We start from the raw sequence: 26188 nt of genomic DNA, 5'->3' as shown, positions 1-26188 counted from the left end.
TGCACTGACCCGGGCGGCTGGAGTCCCGCGGGCGTCCTGACCCTTTCTGGGCCTCCGCCCCTCCCTGCCAGCTCACCTGCAGGGGCTCCTGCGAGTGGAATACTTGTGTGCTTTGCTAGGCGCCTGTGAGCTGTCTTTTCTGGGCGTTTGTGGGGATGGCTGAGGACAGGGCAGGCGGGGGCTGGTCCGTGAGTGGGGCAGTCGGCGTGTGGCGTCTGCGGAGCCTCATGGGCCTCAGTGACACACAGCAGGCCCTTCCAGCAACTCCGCCACACACCCAGAAAGCTGAGGCAGGGGTGACGGGTCACACTCCTGCTCGGAAAAGTTTCAGCTGAATCAGGGGCACCCTTTCCAATGGAGCACAGCTCACAACGTCAACCTTCCGTTCAGAAGCGTTGACGCCACCATGAGAGTCTGCATCACCAGGAAGATCACTTTGCATCTATCTGTCTATATCCTTTTAACATGCGGAAGTTTAATAGCTTTTATTCCAAGGCATAGAAAAGGGAGTTAAGAAAATATACAATTTTTTTTCAAGTGAGAATGTCAACAGTAACCATTGAAAGGATAACCAACGTTCATGTCTGAAAGACTGGCCTTTGCAGAGTTTGGTTGGGGGCTGATAAAACATTAAGGGAAGTGAACACCCATTACAAACAAGGACATCCAACGTTTGGGGCTCAGGCCTTACATGTCAACTTCACAGAGCTTTCCTGTTCTCAGGAGGGAACCCACATGTTCCCGTGTGTATCAGGTGCTTTGACATAAGGGATGTTCCAAATCCATGGTCGATCTGGGGGAAAAAAAATTACATGAATGTAACACTTATTTGAATATGATTACAGAAAATCCACTCACCTGATAGGATCAAATCACTCACGGGCCGCAGTAGACACATCATGAGAGCCCTTTTCTGAACTGAGCCCTTTTGGGTAGGAGCTTGCAGTAAAGGTTCATGTTAAGACACAGGAGCGTGAACCCCGGGGTAAATGCTGGCTTGCCACTAAGGTTCACAAGTCCCTTCACCTCTGAACCTCAGTTTCCTTATCTGTACCTAAGACGTGGAGCCGGAGGTAGGATTACATGAGATACTGCTGCTGTTTAGTCGCTCAGTTGTGTCCTGCTCTTTCGCAACTCCATGGACTGTAGCCCACCAGGCTCCTCTGTCCATGGGATTTCCCAGGCAAGAATCCTGGAGTGGGTTGCCATTTCCTTCTACAGGGGATCTTCCCAACAGAGGAAACAAACCCACGTTCTTGCATTGGCAGGCGGATTCTTAACCACTGAGCCACCAGGGAAGCCCATTAAATGAGATAAACTGAAGAACTGTGCAAGATGCCGTGATCCACCTGCACAGAGAGAACCTAAAAAGGAGGGTGGCTCTTGTTTTCTTCTTTTGAGAAGCTGGAGAAACCAGCAGTGACCACGGGGACAGTCAAGGCCACTTCTCTGCTCTCAGCTGGTCACGGTCACACAGAACCACGAGGCTCAGAGTCACATCCCCAAAACGGTTTTGTTCTGTAACTTAAGGCCAGTGATTGGTGAGCCATGACCATCTCTGTATAATGCCTGTAGACCCACATCGAGGGAAGCAACAGGCCTTGGAATGGTACTGATACAACGGAAAGAAGTGAAATGAAGTCGCTCAGTCGTGGCTGACTCTTAGCGACCCCATGGACTACAGCCCACCAGGCCCTCCGTCCATGGGATTTTCCAGGCAAGAGTACTGGAGTGGGGTGCCATTGCCTTCTCCGTTAACAGCGGCTAGGCATATTATATTTACTTGGAGCTGGTATACTTGGTGACAGCCTTAGTGCCCTCGGCACGGTGTGCTTGTCCAGCTCCCTGAGCAGCAGCAGACGCACGGCGGTCTGGATCTCCCTGGATGTGATAGTCGAGCACTTGTTGTAATGCGCCAGGCGCGATGCCTCGCCAGCGATGCGCTCGAAAATGTCATTGACGAAGGAGTTCATGATTCTCATGGCCTTGGAAGAGATGCCCGTGTCCGGATGGACTGGTTTCAGCACCTTGTACACATACGTGGAGTAGCTCTCCTTGCAGCTGCGCTTGCGCTTCTTGCCGTGCTTCTTCTGGGCCTTGGTCACAGCTTTTTTAGAGCCCTTTTTAGGGGCAGGAGCAGACTTAGCTGGTTCAGGCATGTCTATAATGACAAGACCCAACAACACAACGGAAAGAAGACCGAGGTTCAAACCCTGCCTTCGTCTCTGTCTGCGGCTTGGGGAAGGCTTGTGGACGTTGGTCTCGGGTCCCCATCTGTGAAACGGGAGCTAATTACACTCGCAACCTCCCAGGACCACTGTGAAGTGTGAAGCGAGGACGACTGGGACGCTCACTCCCAGCATACTGATAGGTGCCCAATACATGTGAACTTTTTCTTCCAAAGAACCAAAATAACGTGAAAGTGTAAGTTGCTCAGTCGTGTCTGACTCTTTGTGACCCCATGGACTGCAGCCCACCAGGCTCCTCTGTCCATGGAATCTCCAGGCAAGAATACTGGAGTGGGTTGCCTTGCGTAGGGTGTAAACACACTGCAAGGATTAAAATAAAGCCCCTACTACTGTTCTGGGAAACATGAGTGACGGAACAAGTCTGAAGGGCGGAGTGCTCACTCAGCAGGTCGGCTGGGATGACCAGCCAGCCGCCCCGAGGGGAGGCACTGGCCTCTTCCTGAGCAGAGGCAGATGGCAGCTGGGAGGCTGGCCTGCCTAACAATGACTGCCGCTCACACCGCCCAGCCTCGCCGTTTGTCTTGAATAATCATAGACTGAACGTGCAAACAGCAGCTCCCAGCAGCAGGAGCAGCCAAAGAATGCCCAAGGTGGCAACATGTTATCAGAACCCTGTTCTCTAGCCTCTGGCCTCCGGATGGTTTGAAGGCAGGAAACCACACTTGCTGCTAATTTCCCTGAGAGGCAGGGGCCTAGCAGGGCTGGAGACCTGGCTCTCTGGCTACTCCCTGGCCGCTCTCTTGCCCTAGAAACAGCATCTTCTGCGTCTGCACGTCCCTGCACTTCCTCCTCTTTCCCTGCAAACTGCTCTGTGGGGTACCGGCAGCTGTGCTCCACCCTGGGCGGGACACACTCTGACCCTTGCTGTCTGAACAGCGAGTCAGGAGAGTCTCACCAGAGCAGGCTCTGTGGCACACGGACCTCTCCCAGTGACTTCCAGGCCTGCCACTGCGCTGGCCGTGCCCTCCAACAGCCTGGGTGCGGGAGGTGCGGGTCCACTTGTGTGCAGATTTTTTTCTCAATAAACATGTACTACACCATCAGGGGTTGGTCGAATCTGGGGATGTGGAATCGGGGACATAGAGTGCTTGTCATGGGACTCGAGCATCTGAGGATTTTGTATCCGGGGGGTCCTGGAGCCGCCCCCTGTGGACACCAATGGGGACTGTATGCCTTTCCTTCAAGATAAGCCAGTAATGTCCAAGTGAGGACCTGGAAACTACCCGCCGGGCAAATGCCATGCTCTGTTTTATAAATAAACACATGTCTGTATTTCTCGGGCAGCTCCTTTTCTGAGCTGGCTGGAAGGCCCTCCACAACCCTGGGGGGAAGGGACACACAAGCAATGCAACAGGGGGGGCTGCGGGGCCGTGAAGTCAGCGCCGCCACTCGCCGGCTGCGGTGAAGGCCTGTTCCCGGCGAGCCTCCTCGCCTGCCCCATGGCAGCGTGCGCCTCGTGACAGTCGTGTGCGTGTACGGAACGCTTGTTAGTGCCGGTTAGGCGCCGTGCTCTGCCAGGCAGGCTTCCCAGTTGGCCGGGCAGTAAACAATCTGCCTACCAATAAAGGAGATGTGGGTTCAATCCCAGGGTCAGGAAGATGCCCTGGAGAAGGGAATGGCAACCCACCCCAGTATTCTGCCTGGGAAATCCCATGGACTGAGGAGCCCGGTAGGCTACAGTCCACGGGGTCGCAAGAGAGTCTGACACAACTGAGCGACTAACCACCACGACCATGCTAGACAAAGCCGAGGGCCTCTCCAGGTTACAGTCCAGAGGGGAGGCAGACCGGGGAACGCCCTGCCGCTGGGATGCTGACCCTCACTGTGTCTGCACTGCGGTTCCCTGTCTGGGCTGACTGGGAACTGCTGGTATGTTTTTCTGGGACCCACCGCTGGAGAGCTCGTCTCAGTAGGTCTGGGCCGGGCCTGGCAATGTGCCCCTTTGTCAGGACAGTGCCCAGGGCCCAAAGCTAAGCACACACTTAGCCCAGGCGGCTAAGCCAAAGGCCATCATCACATGGGTCTTCCCTACCACCAATATGTTTATTCAGGAGAACTGGGAGGTTGGGGGGCAGGAAGGAGGGAATAGAACGGAAAAACAAGAGAGAGGAAAAAAGACAAAGGCACAGCCCAAAGCCAGAAGGGGAATGAGGGCATCAGGTCACGTCCTGGGTCAGGGTCTGTCCTGCACGAGTCTCAGGCTCTTTGTCAGTTCATCAGGGTGGGGAGAGAACGACCGTTCACTCCCTGCTGTAACTGCATCGGACATTTTAAGTACCACACACAGTGGCTAACAGCGACTGGATGCCAATTCCGAGCTGGACATGGGGTTAGATGCTTTCAAGACCTCATCTCAGTCACTCTTCAGCAGTGAGCTGTGTGCTCTCATTTTGCAAATGGAAACACTAAGGCCTAGAGAAGGCAAACCACCAGCCAAGGTCACGCGATAAGCTGTCAGGCTGGTGCATAAACACCAGGACCTAAAGCAGCGTTTTCCATCTGTGAGCTGGAGGTGGGGAGGAGTCGTCACAGATTCCTTGAAATTCTGACAGAACTTCTTGCTAGTTAAAAACAAATATGGTGAATTTACGACAACATACTTAGAGGACTCAGAAAAATACACATGGCTTGGAAGGAAGGGGACAAGAAGGCCTTTGGAAGCTGTCCATGTGACCAGAGAGAGGAAGCCGGCTGTGTGAGGCAGGAGGGGCTTTGTCAGACGAGCCCAGAGAACCTGAGAAAGGGGCCCCCCGAAGGGCAGGCTTGGCTCAGCACGGAAGCCAGAGTGAGTGAGGCTGGGAGGCGGCTGGAATCCCGCCAGCCTTGGTCAGGGAAGGAAGGGCCCACCAGGCAAGGCCAGCCCGACTTGGGAACCTGAGGTTTTGCAGTATCAATGGGACGACATCATTGACACTGTCCAATCAAAACTCAAACTTGCCCTGTTCACATCTAGCATTTGCTCAAAGACCATGGACTATACCCGGCTACCCTACAGGTAGGGTAGGATCTGCCCCATCCTGATTGTATTACTTCTCCCCCTGTGTGAGCCTGGTGAAGCGTGAACTCGCCTCAAAGCCAGACTTCCCGGGGCTGAGAGAAGCGCTCTGCGGCTGGAGGGGCCGCGTCAGAGCAGGCATGGAGGTGGGGCCGCCCACCCCGGCCAGCCTCCCTCCAGAACACTGGGAACCCGCGCCAAGACGCCACCGACTTCCTCTGCGAAAAAAACCTGGTCTCTGACCTTAAAGTCCTCGCCTAGTGCAGCAGTTTTCAGAGGGTGACTTGGGGACCTACCTTTCAAGGGGTGGGGTATACCTGTAAAGTCAAAATGAGGGCCATCCTAACATTAAGTCATCACCGGTCACTGCGCCTGGGTGTACAGAGGCTGCCCGACGTGGGTGGCAGCACGGAGCAGGGGTGAGAACCCAGCTGTCAGCCCAGACAGCAGACGCGCCTGCAAAGCGGGGAACAAGGCCGTCTTCCAAACCAACCTGAGTTGGCGAATAGTCACTTTAGATATTTTTAAATATATCAATGGGCTTACTATTATTTTAAAATAAGTCAATAAGTACTTTAAAATTTATTGGCTTTAATTTCTTTATGAGAAATATCAACAGCTATAGAAACCCATGTAAATGAAAGCTGTCTGTGATCCTTGATTGGTAAGGGCACAGGGGGTTTTGAGACCCAGCGGCTTGAGAGCTGTGTTTCCGGGGCCACGAACCTGTGCTCCCACAGCAGCCCACCGGCCAGGCTGCTGCCAAGAGCCCACCCACAGCTCTCCCCGAGCGCCGTTGTCTCTGCGCTGGCACTCACACCCGAGCGTCTCTGTCCCCTGGGTCTCACCTCTGTCTCCGTACAGTTCTGGAGGTAGGTCGTACGGCACAGGGAAGGAGGCTGTGGGCTCCTGGCTGCTCCCAGAGAAGAATTTCTGTTTCACTTTGAAACTGTCCAGGCCCTGCAGACACACAGAATCTATAATGCATCTCATTTTCTGGAAGAAGTTCCCAAAGATGCAATTATATTTTTATGATGCTCACAACAGAATTCAGAGCTATTTTTGTGATTGTTTCAGAGCTTCTTCTGGTATCGGTTAGGTCAAAGATATTTACAACACTCTGCAAATTACTCTTTGCTAAAAATGAGATGTCCAAGTTTCAGAAAATAAATAATAGCAAAGCTTGCAAAAGTTTAATAAAGTATATAAAGATATATGAGAGAAAAAACTTTGGGGGCTGTTATAGCCCATTTCGGAGAAGGCCATGGCACCCCACTCCAGCACTCTTGCCTGGAAAATCCCATGGACGGAGGAGCCTGGTGGGCTGCAGTCCATGGGGTCACTAAGAGTTGGACACGACCGAGCGACTTCACTTTCACTCTTCACTTTCATGCAATGGAGAAAGAAATGGCAACCCACTCCAGTGTTCTTGCCTGGAGAATCCTAGGGATGGCGGAGCCTGGTGGGCTTCTGACTATTGGGTCGCACAGAGTTGGACACGACCGAAGCGACTTAGCAGCAGCAGCAGCAGCAGAGCCCATTTCTCCCAACCTCTGTGTACAGCAGCAGGGATATGGAGAAGGTACTGTCAAATACTTCGAATACTTTCAGTATTGCTGTAGTGACGGGCTGCTCACTCTGGTGAAGTGTAAAAGTTGCTTTCATGTATAATGAAAGTGTCCAAGATAACGGGATAGGAATGTAACAGTGAGAACTCAACAAGACCCACCAAATGAAGGCTGAGACTAAGAACTCCAGAAGAGGCTTGTACTAACTTCGGATCCTCATCAGGATGCAAGGCCAGGTGCCTAACCCAGCCGGTGTTCACACTGCTCCTGCCTCCTCACACGGGGCCTGCCCGGCATGTGGGCACACTGGAGGTCAGCTGGGCACTCCCCACACCGCTGACCATCCCCCAACCCCTTCCCGGATGAGCCCAGCAGTGTTTCTGCCTCATTCCTCTGGCCACCTGTTCACACTCGTATCGTTCCTTCTCAACCTAGACGTCCACAGATCAAATGGGGCTCTGTCTCCAGAACCCACACAAAGTGCTAGCCCTACAGTTCCTGTCTTGGTGAGCACACAACTTAGACTTGGGTAGGAGAGGCTGCTCCTTCCTGGGCACCGGGGAGGGAATGGTAAGCGTCAGTGCTGTGTGGACCTGGCCTTCGGGCAGCCTGGGCTGAGTCTGTGCAGGTAGTAAGGGCGCTGTGAGTGGCTGAGGCTGCACTCACTCATCCCACTCCTGGCCCCTCGCGCCCCTCTCCTGGCCCCTCGCGCCCCTCTCCTGGCCCCTCGCGCCCCTCTCCTGACCCCTCGCGCCCCTCTCCCGTGTCAGCCTGCACTCACTCACCCCTCTCCTGGCCCCTCGCGCCCCTCTCCTGACCCCTCGCGCCCGTCTCCCGCGCCAGCCTGAGCTCAACACACAGGAGGCGCCTCAACCGTCACAACGCCTGTCCTCACGGGGCGCACAGTCCAGCGGGGAGACGCTACACACACACATTTATAGAAGTCAAATAACGAATTGCAATTTGTGACAGGCGCTGTGAATAGCAGCAGAGGACCCTAGAAAGTAGGAGGCCTGTGTTAGACTTGCCGGGGACGGGTGCTCAGCGGAAGTCCCCCTAAGAAGGTGACATTTTAAGCAAGCTTTGAATGGTGAATTGCATTTGGTCAGGTGCGGGTGGGTCCAGGAGGAGGCCACAGGGTCCCCAGTGGCCCAGAGGCGGCCGGGAACTCGCGAGAGGAACTAAACCAGGCGGCCGCGGGGACACCGGGCCACGGATTCCCCAGGCCTCAGCCTCCTCACTTGTGAAATGGGAGCTCAGTCACGTCTGACTCTGCCACGTTCCTCGGTCCACGGGATTTCCCAGGCAAGACTATTGGAGTGTGGGAATAGTCCTCCAGGGCATCTTCCCCACCAGGGACTGAAACTGCATCTCCTGCATTGACAGGTGGATTCTTTACCACTTGCAACTCTTGGGACGCCCCAAGCTTCCGGATGTTATTGCATTAATACGTCTCACTTCAACACCCAGCACAAGCCTTGATGCACAGTTGGTGGTCAAGAAATGTTGAGCTGCGAAAATGGGGTTAAAGGACCTTCCCCGTTTACTTTCTGGGCATCTGCACGGAAGCGCCACGGGCAGGAGGGGACACGCAGGGAGGCAGGGGTGACGCCCCACCCCAGATGTGGGCGAGTAAAGCTGCAAAAGGCAATATGTGAGATGCAGGCAGAGTCTGCGCAGAAAAGGAAGAAAGGCCCTTGTAACAGTGGTCACTTAAGACAAGCTCCACAGAAAATATTTTTGCTGGACCTTGAAAAGTTGATATAATTCTGATGAATGAAGAGCTGGCAGGGAGCAACATCAGGGGAGGCCAGCCTGAGGGAAGGCCCTGCAGGGGGACGGTGAGGGAGGCGAGGCAGGGGAGCGCTGGGGACGCTGGAGAGGGAACGCGGCGGCAGGCTGCAGAGGGCTGTGAAGGGGAAGCGGTGTGGACACCTGTGGCTTCTCCCTATTGAGTCGGGCCGGCTCCTGGCCACAGTGATGGGCACGTGGCCTGAGTCAGGGATGGGGGGAAGAGACCACCCTTCTCTGGGGAGCTCGTCTCGCTATAGGAACCACTGACTGAAACTGCCCAGCCTGTTCAGGAACGACAGTCACGCCTTGCATGAGTTATCTTATTACAAGAGGTCCCAGTAAGGAACGCAGAACAATCTACCTGAACTGGAAGCATTTGGGAAAGGCCAAAAGGGGAGAAGAGACTCCAGCCCAAGCGTCTAGCAGCTTCCCAGAATCCTCTGTGCTGGAATCCATCTCGGCTGAGCAACGCTTGCGCCACCAGGAAGGACCCTGAGTCAGAGTGACCGGCCAGAGACAACCTGGAAACTACTCCAGTCACCATAAAGGCGGGGATGGTGGGCCACGCAGCACAGCGGTTCTTCCGGGCTCCCTCTCCCGCCTGCTCTGCACCCGGCGCTCCTTCCCAATAAGGTCTCTTGCTTGGTCAGCACATGTCTCCTCAGACACTTCATTTCTGAGTGTTAGACAAGAGCCCTCCCTCGGGGCTATGGAAGGTAACAACTTGCAACAGTTCAGCAAGGTGTGAGCCCCAAGCTGCAGACCGAGCTCCACGTCCTTCAAATGGAACTGGGCGTTAGAAGAAAGGAACCCCGATGACACAGCCCAGACCTCTGGATTCAGCTCTGCCTGAAGCAAGTTTCAGCTGGTTATCCTTCACGTACAGCCCGGGGTGTCGCAGGACCCTGGTGAGACAGTGGCCTTTACTGTGATGTACAGTGAGGAGTTGCAGAAGGTTTTCTGAGCAAGTAAGTTCCACTATAAAGGCGGACACGGCAACCCACTCCAGTATCTTTGCCTGGGAAATCCCATGGACAGAGAAGCCTGGCGGGCTACAGTCCATGGGATCACAAAGAGTCAGATACGACTTAGCAACTGAATAACAAGGCAGGATGAGCCAAATTCTGGAAACCCTGGCCCTTGACCTCCTAAAAAAAAAAAAAAAAAAAAAAGAGGCCAGAGGTTGGGAAGTGATGCCTATTAATGATTATCAAAAACTTTATCGAGTTTCAGGCAAAAAATGACTTCCCTCTTCTTTAGCTCCTGGCTTACTTGTGTTACTTCTCAAATGCACATGGAGAGGGATGATCAATCTTTACGGCTCAGACCCAGATCACAAGCCCCCCTGTGCCATTCTGTGGTGGCCGATTCACACGCCAGGAGCTTTGAGCCGACCATGCCTGACAGGAAGCAATGCGCTTTTCCCTAGACTGCCATCTCTGACCTCAATTCTAGGGCATCATATACTTATATTTTAAAGAGTGCCACTTTTCCCTTCAATCTGGATGTCGAATAATTCGAGGGTATCTTCTAATTATCATCATTTATATATCACAGTGGTACCAGCTGGCATTTTACAGAACAGAGGATGGCACCCTCCCAGGCACGGGTCACGTTGAAGACAGCTATTATGACAACATAGTGATAATACGCCAGGTGAGAGGGTGGACATGAGCCACGCATGAGAAATTACTGGCTTTTCCCTCCACCAGTTCGGGGAGGGAAAGAGCTGAGGTTCTCACTGTGACGGATTAGGCTTAGCAGCTTAGCTCAATCACAGAGAACAAGCAGGCTCACGTTTCAGTTTGAGACGTAATTTACGTTTTTAGTTGCATCTAACCGAGCAGCATCCTCAAGCAGTAAAACCCTAGGCAAGGTCTCAAATGCTCCTGGGTGAACACTAGCGGCAGATGAGCCTTCTGGAAGAAGCGCCTTTCATCACAGATGCGCTGACTGGCAAGGAAGCGAGTTATAGGAAGGTGGCTCTCTCGCTTTTCCTGAAGCATATTGTCTTCAGTGCCTCCAGCTGGGGGCTTTGGAAAAGCTTTGTGGAGGACTGTACCCCTTGCAGGGCCAAGAGGGATGGGCTCTTGAGAAGCGAGGGGCTGACTGTGAGAGTGTGGAGGATGTTCCGGAAGGGGAAAAAGTAACACTGCGCCATCATGGGTGTGACATCAAGATTTCGGTTCTCCTAAAGCTCAGTCTCCGCCCTCCACTGAACGGCTTGGTCTACATGCTGGTTTATGAACTGTGACCCGGGCCCAGCACTTGCTAAGTACCTGGCGCTGCTGTAAACACTTCACACGTAACCACTCTTCATTCTCAAATGATCGCCCCCATCACGGCGGAGAAGAAGGAAGCCCAAAGAAATGAGTGGGCTGAGTCTCACGGCTCGTGTGGGGCTGCAGCCCGCCTCTGTCACTCTGGCCCCTACAGACCTCAAGTCCCTGAGCCTTCATACCCTGTGCTCGGGGAGGGCCCCTTCTCGGTCCTTGGAATCTCTCCAATTCTGTGCTGTCTCTCTGAGCCACTTTTAACTGAGCACGAAGCAGGCCTGGGGGGTCACAGCTAGGAGACGGCCATCGCTGCCACAGCCCGCCGCACTGGGGGCCAACAGGCACTGGAGCGTGGTGGGGCCTGGGGGTGGGGCAGAAAGCTGGGGGCGAGGCGGTGGGAGGCACGCTGCTCCCATTCACTGTGTGCTGCCCCTGAGAACCCGGGATGCTGTCTCCTGGACCTCGGACGCCTTCAAGGCAGAGAGACACAGACCCTGACGGGGGGCAGAAACCGCTTCAGGAGGAGGTGGGAGCTGAGGTGGGGTGGATGGGATGGGTCCCGGGCAGCAGAGACCAGGAGCAGCAGGGGCAGTGGAGGCTGTGCCTGGCAGACGGGACAGGACGTGGAGACTGCATGTGGACCTGTCAGCGGCGGGGAGTTGGGGGGTGGGGGGAGGTGAGGCCAGGACGTGGGGACTGCACGTGGACCAGTCAGTGGCAGGGAGTGGGGGGGGGGAGGTAGGCGAGGCCAGGACGTGGGGACTGCGCGTGGACCGGTGAGTGGTGGGGCGTGGAGGGGGGTGGCGAGGCCAGGATGTGGTCCTGTCAGTTGAGCAGAAGAACATGAGGGGTTACAAAGAAACATCACCTGAAACCTGGTGCTCAGCCGTGGCCTCCAGGGGAACTCTGAGAGCCCGAGACATGCACTGGGCTCCGGGCAGGTTGGCAGAGGTGGTGCAGGGAGAGCGAGAGGACGGTTAAGGTGGGGGCGCTTGTAAATTTTCTTAGTTCTTCTGGGCAGAGCCATGCTTGGCAACAGAAATAAAAAATGTTTAACCAGAACGGAGAAAAGAGAAAGTAAAGACGTGAAGACTGAAAGTTGCTGGGCATCGGTTTGCAGCACTTTTGCTTCTGATCATAGGAAAGAGAACCCGCTGTCTCAGGAGCAAGTGAGCCTGGGGCTGAGCAAGGGGCTGGGCCGGCTCTCAGACCTGGGACAAGGGCAGGGACGCTCAGGACATCGGGCCACCGTTCTGAGATGGTTTCTGCGTTATTCCCAGAGGTGGGAGGAGTTCTGGACAGAGCGCTGCGCAGCCTAGTCAGTGCCTATGTTCGTGCTCAGTAAACACCAAAATGCAGAGGTTCACAGAGGGAAAACTTATATCTCCCTGAAACACTCGCAGACGCCTTACAGTTTAGAACACAGCTGCTACTCTTTGAAATCACGAGGTGATCTTCCCTATATTGAGATTTTTCTGAACCTAGATGAATCCATCTAACCTAAAAGTTAAATAGGCCTCAATTAAAGGTGTGGAGTTCTGCCCCAAGGCCACAGGTGCGAGGCCTTACACCACGGCCACAAAAGCAGAGACTGGGACCAAGGTCGCCCCTGAAGCCGACTGAGCTCCTGTGTAACCACGGCCAAAAGCTCCTCTGATATCACCAGCAGGCCTCCTGACCCTGTATTAGGCAGAAATGCTCACCCCTGTAGTCACCGTATAGGGACCTAACCAATCACCTAATGGTGTTCTGCCAGCAGGAATTTTCTTTGTCTTGAGGCGTAAGAGTTGGCTGCTAACTCACAAAAAGCGCGCGCTCCCCCTGGCCTGTCAGGAGGCGGCGGCCCGCTGCACTTGCGGTGCCCGCGCTCTGCTCATCATTCTTAATCAGCTCACTCCCTTCTGAAATGCTCTGCGTCTGGAAATCCTTTCCCAACCAGCATCCAGACTGCCATGACAAGGGACAACTCAAAAAACATTAAAAAGTGGAAGGGTGAAGTCAGACTGTAAAGGAATAAGGTCTTCACTGAACAAACATTTGTCAAGCACCTACTGTGAGCAACAACAGCCAAGGGGAGCACAGTCAAATATGCCCTGACATTAATCCCCAAAGGTCTTGAAAGTGTTCCCGATCAAAGAGAAAGCTGCTGACTCCACGCTCCATGGCAAGTTAGGTTAACCTCAAAACGATGTGTTTACTGAGTCACACATTTAAAAGCCGCAGAATGGACTTCCCTGTGGTCCAGCTGTTAAAGACTCCACACTCCCAGTGCAGGGGGCCCTGGTTTAATCCCTGGTCAGGGAACAAAATCCCACATGCCATAACTAAAGATCCCGCATACTGCAGCTAAGGCCTGGTACAGCCAGAGGGAAAAAAAAAGCAGAAAAAATGGGAACACATCAGTATTTGGCTACCGGGAACTTGTCGGCTTTCAGATCAATCCCAGAACTTTCAAATGGCATCATTATCATGAATGGGAAGTGCTGGCTCTCCACCGCTGCTGTCTGTAGGCCACACGGTGTCCACTCACACGCTTCCAAAACGACCGGTCCCTAAGACGGCCACGGAAAGGAGAGCCACTGGCTTCCTGCGGGTGGCACCTGCCGCGCTTGAGGCTGAGCCCACACTGAGCACAAAACCTGACCACGTGCAATGCTGGCCTCAAGTCTGTGTTCAGGAACGCAGACGTCGGGATGGTCCGCCGATGAAGGACAGAAGTGGCGATTCTGGCTGCTGATAACTCAGAAAAGTGGGTGTTTCATACATGGAGTTCTGCCCGAGGGCCACAAAGGAGGGCTGATCTCCAGAAACTGGGTCTGGATGATGTCCAGTCACAAGAGCGACTCGAGAACTGGGTGTTATGTAAGTCTCTGGCAAACATGTAGCGAAACATATCAAAAGGCTTATCTTGACAGCACTGAAGGGAGAAACTCAAAGACAGGAATCACAGCGGGCCTCAGACCGCACCACTCCCAGCAGCCATTCAAGACAATGGTCAACACAGAACGGTTAAGACACTGAATGAATACATAGGGACTGTTGTTGTAAGTAAGGCAACAGACTCCCATGACAGTGAGCATGAGGCTGTGTGCACATGCGTCGGCTTCAACAGACGCTACAGGTGAGCTACCCCATGCTGCAAACGGTTCCTGACGAGATCCTCGAGCATCTACTATGACCAACCTCGACAGCCTATTAAAAAACAGAAAGATCACTTTGCTGACAAAGGTCCATCTAGTCGAAGCTATGTTTATCCAGTAGTCACGTATGGATGTGAGAGCTGGACCATAAGGAAGGCTGAGCGCTGAAGAATTGATGCTTTTGAACTGTGGTGTTGGAGAAGACTTTTGAGAGTCCCTTGGACTGCAAGGAGATCCAACCAGTCCATCCTAAAGGAAATCAGTCCTGAATATTCACTGGAAGGACTGGTGCTGAAGCTGAAGCTCCAATACTTTGGCCACCTGGTGAGAAGAGTCGACTTATTGGAAAAGACCATGATGCTGGGAAAGATTGAAGGCAGGAGGAGAAGGGGTGACAGAGGATGAGATGGTTGGATGGCATCACCGACTTGATGGAGGTAAGTCTGAGCAAGCTCTGGGAGATAGTGAAGGATGGGGAAGCCTGGTGTGCTGCAGCCCATGGGGTCGAAAAGAGTCGGACACGACTGAGCAACTGAGCACCACCACCCCCCAACACCCCTTTGATTAAATCCACATCGCCCACATCGTCACTGCTCTGCGTAACTGTCCTCCTCACACAAAGGGGTGAGGGTGCTCCAGGAACCTCATGGGAGTGACACCAACGGACAGACTTCAGGGAGAGTCCCCCGTGTGCCAGGCCCTCCTGTGAGAGCAGCTCCCAGCCCAGCTGAGGAGATGCCTGAGTCAACAATGACAACACAGGGCACCCGGGACGAGCCCCGGTTTTCGAGGCTGTGGGGCGCAGAGGAGCAGCACCTGCAGTGGAGACGAGAGAGATTGGGCTGGGGGAGGCAGGGAGCCTCAGGGGCTGTCCGTAACGTGGATCAAGTCTCCCAAGAAGGGGGGCGCGGGATACCGGGGAACCGGCAAACATCACCCGTGTGTCTCTAGGGTGTCTCCACGAGATTCCTGTTTGCATCAGTGGGCTGAGTAAAGACGACCCCCAACACTGTGTGGGCCCAACCCCATCAGTGGGGAGCCCGGAGTGTTAAGAAAGAGGCCAAGGCAGGGCTGCCTGGCTGGGACAGCGGCACAGGCCTCCCGAGAGAAGACTCCACTTGGTCTGCCTCCTCGGAGGCGGCGGGAGGTGCTTGCAGAGCCGACCGTGCGGGAGGCCACCCCAGGCAGCGAGTCCAGGGACGAGCCGGGGGCATTCAGAGCGGGGAGGGCCTCTCCTTCACAAGCTAAGTCTTGCTCTGGGCTCCTGCAGCCTCCACAAGATGACTGATGACCCGGCAGAGATCTCTGGTGCCCTCAAAGTCAAATCCATAAATGTTAATTCTCTGAGGGCCGCACAGAGGTCTCCTGCTTTCTCAGAAGCTCCGCAGAACAGTATGTGACACAGACGAGATAGAGCGGCTGAAGAACAACGTCTCCTGTGCTGCAAAAACCCTTTAGCTGCTTCCTCCAGATAAAACACATCACCTCACTCACGGGTAAAACTCTCTGGCAGTCAGCTCCTACCTCTTGGGTGGCTTCCTAGCTCACACCAAATGCCCTTCTCTGCAAGCAGGCCCCTACTGGGGGCCAGGGCTGGGAAGGAGAGGCGTGGAGGGCAGACCCAAGCTTGTGCAGTGACTAGAAACACAGAAGGGCCCGCAACGGGGCCAAGAAGCTCCACGATGGAGCTGCAGCAGGGGCGGCAGCCCACAGAGCCCGTCGTCGGGGGCTGGCCCGCCCGGCCTTCCACGCCTCCACTGTCCTTCCCATCCCGTGATCCCACCACACTGCCCCTTCTGTGGGCCTAAGGCAGCTCAAGCTGGTTTCTGAAAAATGCACCTAAAAGACCTTGGATATGCACTGAGACCTCTGGGCTCTGCTCACTCGGGCCCAGCGCCCTCCTCACACGTCTCACAGCCAGCTTATGCCCGGGGCGTCTCACAGCCAGCCTATGCCCGGGGCATCTCTCAGCCCTCCTCACGCGTCTCACAGCCAGCCTATGCCCAGGGCGTCTCTCAGCCCTCCTCAAGCGTCTCACAGCCAGCCTATGCCCGGGGCGTCTCTCAGCCCTCCTCACGTGTCTCAGCGGCCAGCCTATGCCTGGGACGTCTCTCAGCCCTCCTCACGCATCTCAGCGGTCAGCCTGTGCCTAGACGTCTCTCAATCCTCCTCACGCGTCTCTCAGCCCTCCTCACGTGTCCCACAGCCAGCCTATGCCCAGGGCGTCTCTCAGCCCTCCTCGTGCGTCTCAGCGGCCAGCCTATGCCTGGGACGTCTCTCAACCCTCCTCAGATGTCTCAGCGGCCAGCCTATGCCTGGGACGTCTCTCAACCCTCCTCACGCGTCTCAGCAGCCAGCTTATGCCCGGGGCTTCTCTCACACAAGGCATCTGTTTCACTGCGACAATGTCCTTGCTCAGCTCGACCGTCAGGCCCTTGGGAGGCGAGGTCAGATACTCGTGTGCTGTACACACGCCTCATCTCAGCACTCTGCCCGGTCAGTGACGACTCGCTGAAGGACATGGCCATCTGCCCAGATGGGAAGAAGCCTGATGATGAGATGGCGGTGGTGTGTGGCTTCCTGAGTGTGTGCAGGAGGCCTGCCGTGAAGCGCGGGATCTGCACGTGGAAACATGACAAGGAACTGCTTACTCGAGAGCCCGCTGCCTCAGGAAGTCAGCTCCACAGCCCCCCTGCCGGAGGCCTCGATCTTGAACCTGGGAGCACAGCGTAGGATGGGGGAGTCCATCTTTTAATACTCTTGCCTGATGGTCTTCACACATGACTCCACCCTTATTTCAGCTAGAATGGTGGTATACCTCTACAGTGGCGTGTTAGTTGCTCTGTCGTGTCCTACTCTTTGCAGCCCCATGGACTGTGGCCCCCAGGCTCCTCTGTCCGGGCAAGAATGCTGGAGTGGGTTGCCATGCCCTCCTCCAGGGGATCTTCCCGACCCAGGGATCAAACTGGCATCTCTCATGTCTCCTGCATTGGCAGGCAGGTTCTTTACCATCTGAGCGAAGAGTCTAGTCTAGTCTTTCTGGGGATTCTAAACGATTATGGCCATTCTTTCTCTAATGTACACATAGAAGCAACATTGGAGGTAAAAATAAGTCGCTTAGAGGGGTTGAGAGCTTCTGGAAGTGCAGCATACTTCTTTCCTGTTTTCATTTTCGTGATGAGGGATCACGTCGGAACAGTTAGAAAGGACTGGAAGTTTGCAGACGCTGACAACAAAAGCCAATGAGTGACACAGAATTTACTCCACGACTTAAGCTATTACTGGAAGATAATTCTAGCCTGAGTTCAGAGCTATAGCCACTATGATCACAGCACCTGAGTATTAGTTCCCTAGTGCTGAGGATTTACTACCTCCCGGCGACGCAGCTGAGCGATCACAGGAGGGTCAGGGGGACGGAGCACTGGGGGCTGCTGGATCCGCTGAGCTGGGGGGGCCTGTGGAAGTCGCCTCCTCGTCTGTGACCCCCTCTGTGACGGGGCTGCCCCAGGACAGCCTGTGAGATGGCTCTGTGAGAAATCCCCCGAGACTGAGAGAAGGCGCTCTCAGCCCACCTCGAGACGATGCCCTCATGTCGCGGGGCCTGGAGGGAAGTCTCAGGACCAGCTCACAGCACTCCCCTGGCTGAGTCTCCTGGTCCAGGCCGAGTGGAGTGCCAAGGGCCAGCATCACAGGTGTGCTTACCAGCAACTCAACTACAGTGAGTGGCAAGAAAAGAACAAGGACACCGAGAGAAAGACACGGCTTCCCACGTGGTGCCCTCCTGGGGGCTTCCCAGTGAGTGTGGCGGCAGGTCCTCTGTGACCCCGGGACCCCGTCTCCAGCAGACGCTGTGAGCCCCCTGCCTCCAGGCTGGTGCTCAGGCCAGTTCCTCCACAGCCTGCCTTTCCTGTTCCTCTCCACTGACCGAGAATCCTTAGGATCCTTCGCTGCCCCTCCTCAAGACGTCCTGCTCCTGAAGGTGGTCTGTGGTCATCCCACCCCAGAACAAATCTCACACTTGGCTGACTCTTCCCTTTGCTGATCTTTTAGTAACTTTCACATTCTGGTTCACAATCTTTATTTAAAGACTGTTATTAACTTTACCCAAAGCAGGATCTTCCATCACCTACTGGATATACTCCTTGAGAGCAGTGATCACACGGCACCCAGAGGAGTGATCGGGAAACAAATTCACAGCTGTTTGACCTCCTGACCTTGGGCAGGTCACGGAGACTAAAGAAGAGAACCCGCGTGCATGCGTGCACTTCAGTTGTGTCCGACTCTGTGCGACTCGTGGACTATAAGCCCACCAGGCGCCCCTGTCCATGGGAGTCTCTAGGCAAGAACGCTGGAGTGGGTTGCCGTGCCCTCCTCCAGGGAATCTTCCCAACCCAGGGATCAAACTGGCATCTCTTATGTGTCCTGTGTTGGCAAGTGGGTTCTTCACCACTAGCGCCACCTGGGAAGCCCAGAGATGGGAGCATGCACCGCCCTCCCTCTCGCTCACGCGGGTCAGGCAGCCGCGTGGACTTACAAACGCTGACGGCAGAAAGAGGACGCCAAGCTCGTAGGAGCGGATCATCAGCTGGGTGCCATTCTTCTCCAGCGCGCCCCAGGCAGCCTTGGACAGGTTGGCGCTGCGGGGACAAGAACAGAGCAGGACTCAATGAGGCGTCTCAGCGTGGGTCAAATGCCCCCAGCGGCGAGAGCAGCGGTCAGCGCCCAGAGCCCCATTCATATCCATTCAGCTTCTGGCATGGTCCTGTGTTTGGGGAAAAGTGAAAGTGAAGTGAAAGTGAAGTCATTCAGTTGTGTCCGACTCTTTGTGACCCCATGGACTGTAGCCTACCAAGCTCCTTTGTCCATGGGGTTTTCCAGAAATGTAAATCCTGCTGTGTTCTTCAAGGTTTATCCAACTGCCCGAAAAGCTTCACTCTCATCTGCGTTTTCCCTTGAGGGAGGGCTATTAAAATAATTATCCTTCCTTAGAAAGATTTCCCGCCTCTTCCTATGAAAAATGCTTCCTGTTCACGCGCTAGCCAGGATGTCTGATGTTGTTGTACATAAAAGCTGCACTTAAGAAAAAACTAAGTCAAGGATATGGAAATCAAAACCACAATGAGCAACCCATACCTGGCAATGCGTGGGTGCTAAGTCACTTCAGTTGTGTTCGGCTCAGTGTGGTCCCGTGGGCTGTAGCCCCACCAGACTCCTCTGTCCAAGGGATTCTCCAGGCAAGAACTCTGGAGTGCGTTGCCACTTCCTTCTCCAGGGGATCTTCCCGACCCAGGGACTGAACCTGTGTCTCTTATGTCTCCTGCATTGCAGGAAGGTTCTTTACCACAAGCGCCACCTAAGCCCCCATTACACCTGGGAAGCTCTGTCAGTGGCTGTGGTCAAAAAGACTACAAATACCAAATTAACGTTGGTGAGGGTGTGAGGAAAAGGGAAGCGTGGTGCAGTGCTGGTGGGAATGTACACGGCCGCCGTCACTACGGACAGTGTGGAGGCTCCTCAGAAACCAGAAACGAACTGCCACAGGCCCAGCAATCAAGCCCTGCGTTTATGTTCTAAGGAAAAAACAAGCAGTAATTCGAAAAGATACATGTGCCCCAGGTTCACAGTAGCATTATTTATAATAGTCAAGATATGGAAGCAACCAAGCGCCCAGCGCAGATGGACAGATAGAGATGTGGCGTGTTATGTAAATACACCATGGAATACTACTCAGTAGTGAAAAAGTGAAATTTTGTTGCCATTTGCACCAACATGGATGGACACAGAGAGTATTATGCTTATGAAGTCAGACACAGAAAATACTGTATGTTAGGACTTATGTAGGAATCTACAAATAAGAAACAACTACATATGCTGAAACATAAACAGACTCACAGATACAGAGAACAAACCAGAGGTCACGGTGGGGAGGGAGGAGGCGGGGCAAGACTGGGGAAGGGACTGAAGAGGCGCCGCCTGCCGCGCAGAGTGAACAGGCTGCAGGGATACACGCATGGGCGTCATAAAGAGTCCACCTTCCAATGCAGGAGACTCCAGTTTGACCCCTTGTCTGAGACGATCTCCTGGAGGAGGAAATGGCAACCCGCTCCAGTATTCTTGCCTGGAGAATCCCATGGACAAAGGAGCCTGGAGAATCCCATGGACAAAGGAGCCTGGTGGAATCTTTCTAGACCTGGGGACGAACTCATGTCTCCGGCATTGGAAGGCAGATTCTTAACCATTGGACTACCAGGGAGGTCCTAGAGACATTATCTTATGAAAAACTATAGATCGAGTATGCTGCTGCTGCTACTGCTACTGCTGCGTCACTTCAGTCGTGTCCGACTCTGTGTGACCCCATAGCCGGCAGCCCACCAGGCTCCGCCGTCCCTGGGATTCTCCAGGCAAGAACACTGGAGTGGGTTGCCATTTCCTTCTCCAGTGCATGAAAGTGAAAAGTGAAAGTGAAGTCGCTCAGTCGTGTCCAACTCCCAGCGACCCCATGGACTGCAGCCCACCAGGCTCCTCCGTCCATGGGATTTTCCAGGCAAGAGTACTGGAGTCGGGTGCCATCACCTTCTCTAGATCGAGTATAATCTATAAAAATACTGAATCGCTATATTATACCTGAAAATAATATGATGACTCAACTATACTTAAAAAAAAAACTGTGTCAGTATAACTTTACAGGGTAAGACTGCTGTGGGAATCCGAGTCAAGGAGAGACAGGCAGCAGTGAGGTGAACAGAACCGTTTCTGGGCAGGGTGCTAAGGGAACAGACAGGAGAAGCACCAGGACCAGAGCTGTGGGAGCTCTTAGCGCAAGTAAGCCACAGTGTCAAAACGCAGAAGTGCACTCGCAGACCTCCCGCCCTCCTGAGCGGACCAGGGGACTCGCTTTGATGCGCAGGAGCCACAGGCATGAGCATCAGCATCTGTGATGCGTCACAAAAGCGTAAAAAGGAGAGGAAGCGGGAAGCTGACAATGCAGTGATACTATGACTCTAGGGAAAAAATACGGCTCCTTAGAAGTCCAAGATGACAGCATGCTTTTATTTCTCTTGCTTGTTAGTAAAATGTGAAGTGACCTCCAGGGCAGAGACACAGGTGTTAATGGCAAAACCAACCAGTGTGAGGTGGAAGCCGTCTTCCCGTGCATTTTTTCCCAGCTTTCTAGATTATCACCGCCTGGTAACTCTCTCCACGTGTCAACATAGCACCGCAGGTTAAAGGCACTTTCTGGAAGGCTAATTTCCACTCTTCCCTCACTAGTCTCATTTTCTTCAACATCCCAAGATCTGAGGGCTTATTCCAAGATAAACATCAATGGAGATCATGAAGACACCTCTTCATATGGTCTCTTCCAGCCCTGCTTTGTATTTGGCTTCTAAGAGAATTCTAAGCACCTAGAACCTTAAAGTCTATCCTGAATAATGAGACTAAAAAGTCTCTTCCAGGCTGTCTAGGTGATAAACTTTTATTCCTTGAAACAGCATCCTTAATAATCCTTTACACTCCAAATACACTTTGGATCACTGGTACCCAGGACAGCCACAGCCGGGACACGGGGTGTACATGTGCAGACTCTGACCTGCCTATGTGTGGACGGTGAGGGTGGGTGCCTGCCAGTGTCTGGCAGAGGCACAGTGGCCCCACAAGCCTCCTGACGACAAGCTCTTTTGTTCCTGAAACGCCAAAGCAGTTTTAGCTTCCAATCTTCTCCAGCCAGGACTCACGTCCACGGCCTGTCCTGGCTTTCCGCTGTGGCCACTGCTGCCCGCGAGCTCACTCTCCCGTGTCTCCTCTGTCTCCTGCAGGCCTGAGCTGCGGCTTCTCCCCCAGGGCTGCGCTTTCTGGGTACTGTCTGTGCTTCATCACCAGAGAGGGCTGGGTTTGAACTGACTTTGCATTCTTTGGGGGTATCAAACACTTGTACGTTGGAGAACTTCGGAGGGCGGGACTCTGGATGTGCTGTGTTATACCGCCTATCAGAAGTAAGCCACTAAGAAAGTCAGGCGGCTGGGTTGAATCACAGATATACAACTACAGAATGAAGGAACTACATATATAGTGGACTGACTGTAAGTCATTACTGGGAAAGTAATAAAAACAGGGGCTTCAGGGGGATGGATATGCACGTTAGTTAGGGTTCAATCAGAGAAGCAGAAGCACTTTGGTGTGTGTGTGTGTATATATTGTATTATATACAATATATATAATTTACAGGGATTTGACACCAGAGCTCCAGGAGTCAGTAAAGTAGCCTGGGTAACGTTGCTGACTTTGCCCTGGTTTCGTAGCCTGAAGCCTGTAGGGCGGGCAGAGCCAGCGAGGACGAACACACAGTGGAGGAGAGCAAGCGGAAACCCCACCAACAAGCTATAGCCACGGCGCCTTCGGGGCGGCCCTGACCAGAAACGTGCAAGAGAAGGGACTCCGCACAACAGACCTGGCTCAGCCCAGGCAAGCAGACACACTACGAAGCCCCCACAGGGCGGAAGGTTTTTCCCCCGAGCCCCCAGCTAAGCAGACTAACAGTTAGTTATTCAACTGGGCACTTTATGGAGCCCTGATCACTGCAGATGGTGACTGAAGCCATGAAATTAAAAGACGCTTACTCCTTGGAAGGCAAGTTATGACCAACCTAGACAGCGTATTAAAAAGCAGAGACATTACTTTGCCAACAGAGGTCCCTTTAGTCAAGGTTGTGGTTTTTCCAGTAGTCATGTATGGATGTGAGTTGGACTATAAAGAAAGCCGAGCACTGAATATGATGCTTTTGAACTGTGGTATTGGAGAAAACTCTTGAGAGTCCCTTGGACTGCAAGGAGATCCAACCAGTCCATCCTAAAGGAGATCAGTCCTGGGTGTTCATTGGAAAGACTGATATTGAAGCTGAAACTCTAATACTTTGGCCACCTGATGCGAAGAGCTGACTCATCGGAAAAGACTCTGATGCTGGGAGGGATTGGAGGCAGGAGGAGAAGGGGACGACAGAGGATGAGATGGCTGGATGGCATCACCGACTCAATGGACATGAGTCTGAGTAAACTCGGGGAGTTGGTGATGAACAGGGAGGCCTGGCATGCTGCAGTTCATGGGGTCACAAAGAGTTGGACATGATTGAGAGACTGAACTGAACTGAACTGAATGACCAGGAGCTCAGCTGTGGTCTATTTTCTGCCAGGGCCTGCAGAGCATGGCTGTTAAGAGATCTGATTCAGCCCACAATATGGGAATTCTGTCCCATGGCTTAAAGCTTGAAGGCTAAATTTAAACTAATAACGTATAATGGACAAGTCCTAAAATAAAGCTCAGCAAAGCACAGGAAGGCCGTGGAAGGGACACGAAGAAAGGAAGGCCAGTGTTGAGAAGAGTCCATCACCTCCCACCCCAGCCTGAGCCTGGAGCGGCTGATGGAGCTGAAGATTCTGTTGGAAGGCGTGTGAATCCGGGAGGATGACTGCTGTTCTGGGAATTGTGTCCTCTGATACAATGTTGCTTTTGTCATTGGTCCTTCATCTTTCACCGCTGGTCCTCTGCCCCAGCGCAGAGATGCCCAACAGACTGAGCTTTTAGCCACGCCTCCTGGAGGAGGGTGTGGGCAGCAGATGCCACAAACAGACGGTGGACAGCTGGACAGTGACGCGAGAGGGGATGGGGGCGCGAGAGGGGATGGGGACGGAGCAGCTGGGTGACGAGGGCGGGAAGGACGAACTTGGGCTTGGGCTGCGGTCTCGCTGTCCCCAAGCCCCACAGCTGCCTGCCTGCCTCTCTCTCTCTCACACACACAATGATGCCGTGCTTCACATTCCACTTTGCATCTGCTGTAGATTTCCCTGTGCTGCACCTGAGCTCCATTTCTCTGTATGTACTGAAAAACACTTTTTGCGAGGAATATGGAAAGATACTGTCACTGCGAAGGATGTGATTGTATCTAAGTATATGCAAAGATAGTCTTTAATTCTGACAGATTCTCTCGCATTTCTAAACCTATGTTTAACTCTGTGAATTTCTACTCGTAAGTCACGTCACCAGCCTTTTTGCTAGTGGACAGTGTGCTCTCGTGTCCTGTTGCTGCTCTGTCACAAACGGCCACAAATGCTCTGGCTTCAAACACCGCCAGTCCTTGACCTCACACTCTGGAGACCAGCCAGGATGGGTCCTGCTGTGCTGAAACAAGGTGTCAGCAGCTTTCCTATTTTTCTCTCAAAACCTCTGGCTGTCAGCCTTCTACGCAAATATTACTCTTAACTGCCAGACCCCATGGGCTTTCCATACTCCTTATTCTTCTAGACCAGTGGTTCTCACTGGGGGTGATTTTGCCCTGAGCGGGCATTTAGCAATGTCTGGGGACATTCTCTAGAGGTCAGCAACACTGCTGGACATGCAACAGTGCACAGTGGCCCTGGTCGTCGGGGTGCCACGGCTGAGCGTCCGCTCCAGACCGCTCTGCTGCAGGGCGGCGTTCCTCCTCTGCCTCTGGCCTCTGAGGCCCCCTCTCTACGTGCCTACCCTGGTTCTCTCCCAGCTCTTGGACTCAGCCTCTCTTGCGTTTGCTGCTCTTGCCACCCGGTTCCGTACCCTCAGGAGTTTGAGCAAACTCCAGGAGGTGGTAGAGGACAGGGAGGCCTGGCGTGCTGAGGTCCATGGGGTCGCAGAGTCGGACACGACTGAGCGACTGAACAACGACCGTGCCCTCTAGACTGACGCTCTGTCCTTGGGCCTCTCCTCACATCTCTTCCCTGGGAGTTTCCCACTCACCAACTGCAACTGTCATTTGAACAAAATGACGCTCAGACTTGGCCAGCTTGGATGGCTCACCAAATTTCCAAATGGGCATCTCCAATCACAAGCTGGATTTCTCAATGGGGATACCGCATGGTCATCCCAAACCTAGCTTTCTAAAAATCGAAACTCATCAGCATGCCTTCCCTTCTGAAAACCAGCCTCCTTCTGAATTTGCTTCTGTCCAGTCTCAGGCAGGCTCAGAAGTCGCAGTCTTTTGGACTTGTTGGCTCATGTGGCAACTATATAGAGGCAGGTATCAAGTTTTTTTTTTTCCTTTTTCTGCCCCTTATAACATCTTTTTTTTTTTTTTGGCTGCATTGGGTTTTTGTTGCTGCACGCAGGCTTTCTGCAGGTGTGGTGCACAAGCTTCTCACTGAGGGGGCTTCCCTTGTGGAACATGGGCTCTAGAGCGTGCGGGCTTAGCCAGCCCAAGGCATGTGGAATCTCCTCGGACCAGGATTCAAATTCATGTCCCCTGCATTGGCAGGAGGATTCCCAACCACTGGCTCACCAGGGAAGTCCGTAACATCCTCTATTTCAAAGAAGATCTGCCCAGTTCAGCCCTTCCCACGCCAGACCTCAGCTCCACATGAACTGCCCTGTCTCTGACTGTGTCTTCCCCCTGGGGCTCTCTAAGCGCCAGCGCAGCCTGTCTCCTTAAGCACATATCAAGACTTAGGAACCTCCACAGTCTGACCAAATCTATGGCCTTCAATTTTATGTCGCATCATGCCCTTTCATGATTCCTCTACCCTTGACTTAATTGATATACCGTCTGCCTCCACATTTTTGCAAACATCATTTCCTCCACCACTACGTCTCCCACCCTGCCCACTCCTGTGATGACAGCCCTTTCCTCCTCCACAGATTCCAGCTCTTTGAAGAAGCTGTTGATGGCTTTTCTAGCCCACAGATGTCTGCGGCCCTGAATCCTGCAGATGTTAGGAAGGCGAGACACGTGTTATTAATTCAAGAAAAGAGCCTGACACACAAAGGCTTAGAAGATACAATGTATCAAGACTTTTGTTCACTGCAGCTAAGAGAGTTAACCACAAACATGTAGAGGAAAGGTCTAACTGCTGACAATTAAGCAGGAGAGGCACAGTGGAGCAAGGGTCGAGAGCAGAAACTTCAATCCTACTGAGGGCAATCCTGCTCATCTTCAGGTTCTGCACCTACAGAGTAGGGTAACACACCTGCCTAATAAAAGTGACGGGCAGGTACCTCCCTGCTGGTCCCGTGGCTAAGACTCCAGGGATCTCTCACAGGGATCGAACTAGATCCCACAAACTGCAACTAAAGACCCTGGCATGCTACAACTAGGACCCTGCACAGCCGAATAAATACTAAAAAAAACAAAAACAAAAAAAAACTGTGT

General features: G+C 53.4%; 1 protein-coding gene across 13 annotated transcripts in view; it reads right to left on the bottom strand.

Moving 5' to 3' along the window:
- Positions 1 to 455: 455 nt before the first annotated feature.
- TDP1 (tyrosyl-DNA phosphodiesterase 1) overlaps positions 456 to 26188 on the bottom strand; it is a 74505-nt gene continuing 48772 nt past the window's right edge. For 10 of the 13 annotated variants that reach the window (XM_055538897.1, XM_055538899.1, XM_055538901.1 and 7 more), the window contains 3 exons: positions 18557 to 18659; positions 6093 to 6204; positions 456 to 793 (listed from right to left, as the gene is read on the bottom strand). In XM_055538897.1, coding sequence (XP_055394872.1) covers positions 720 to 793; positions 6093 to 6204; positions 18557 to 18659 — 289 coding nt within the window. In that variant the 3' untranslated portion in view covers positions 456 to 719. Of the gene's footprint in view, positions 794 to 6092; positions 6205 to 18556; positions 18660 to 26188 lie in introns of those variants that run through there. The other 3 variants (XM_055538907.1, XM_055538903.1, XM_055538905.1) reach the window with 2 other exon arrangements.

This window comes from Bubalus kerabau, chromosome 10, assembly GCF_029407905.1.
Source record: "Bubalus kerabau isolate K-KA32 ecotype Philippines breed swamp buffalo chromosome 10, PCC_UOA_SB_1v2, whole genome shotgun sequence".
Classification (NCBI taxonomy): Eukaryota; Metazoa; Chordata; class Mammalia; order Artiodactyla; family Bovidae; genus Bubalus; species Bubalus kerabau.
The sequence above is the reverse complement of the archived record's forward strand: the minus strand, read 5'-3'. Positions and strand labels throughout refer to the sequence as shown.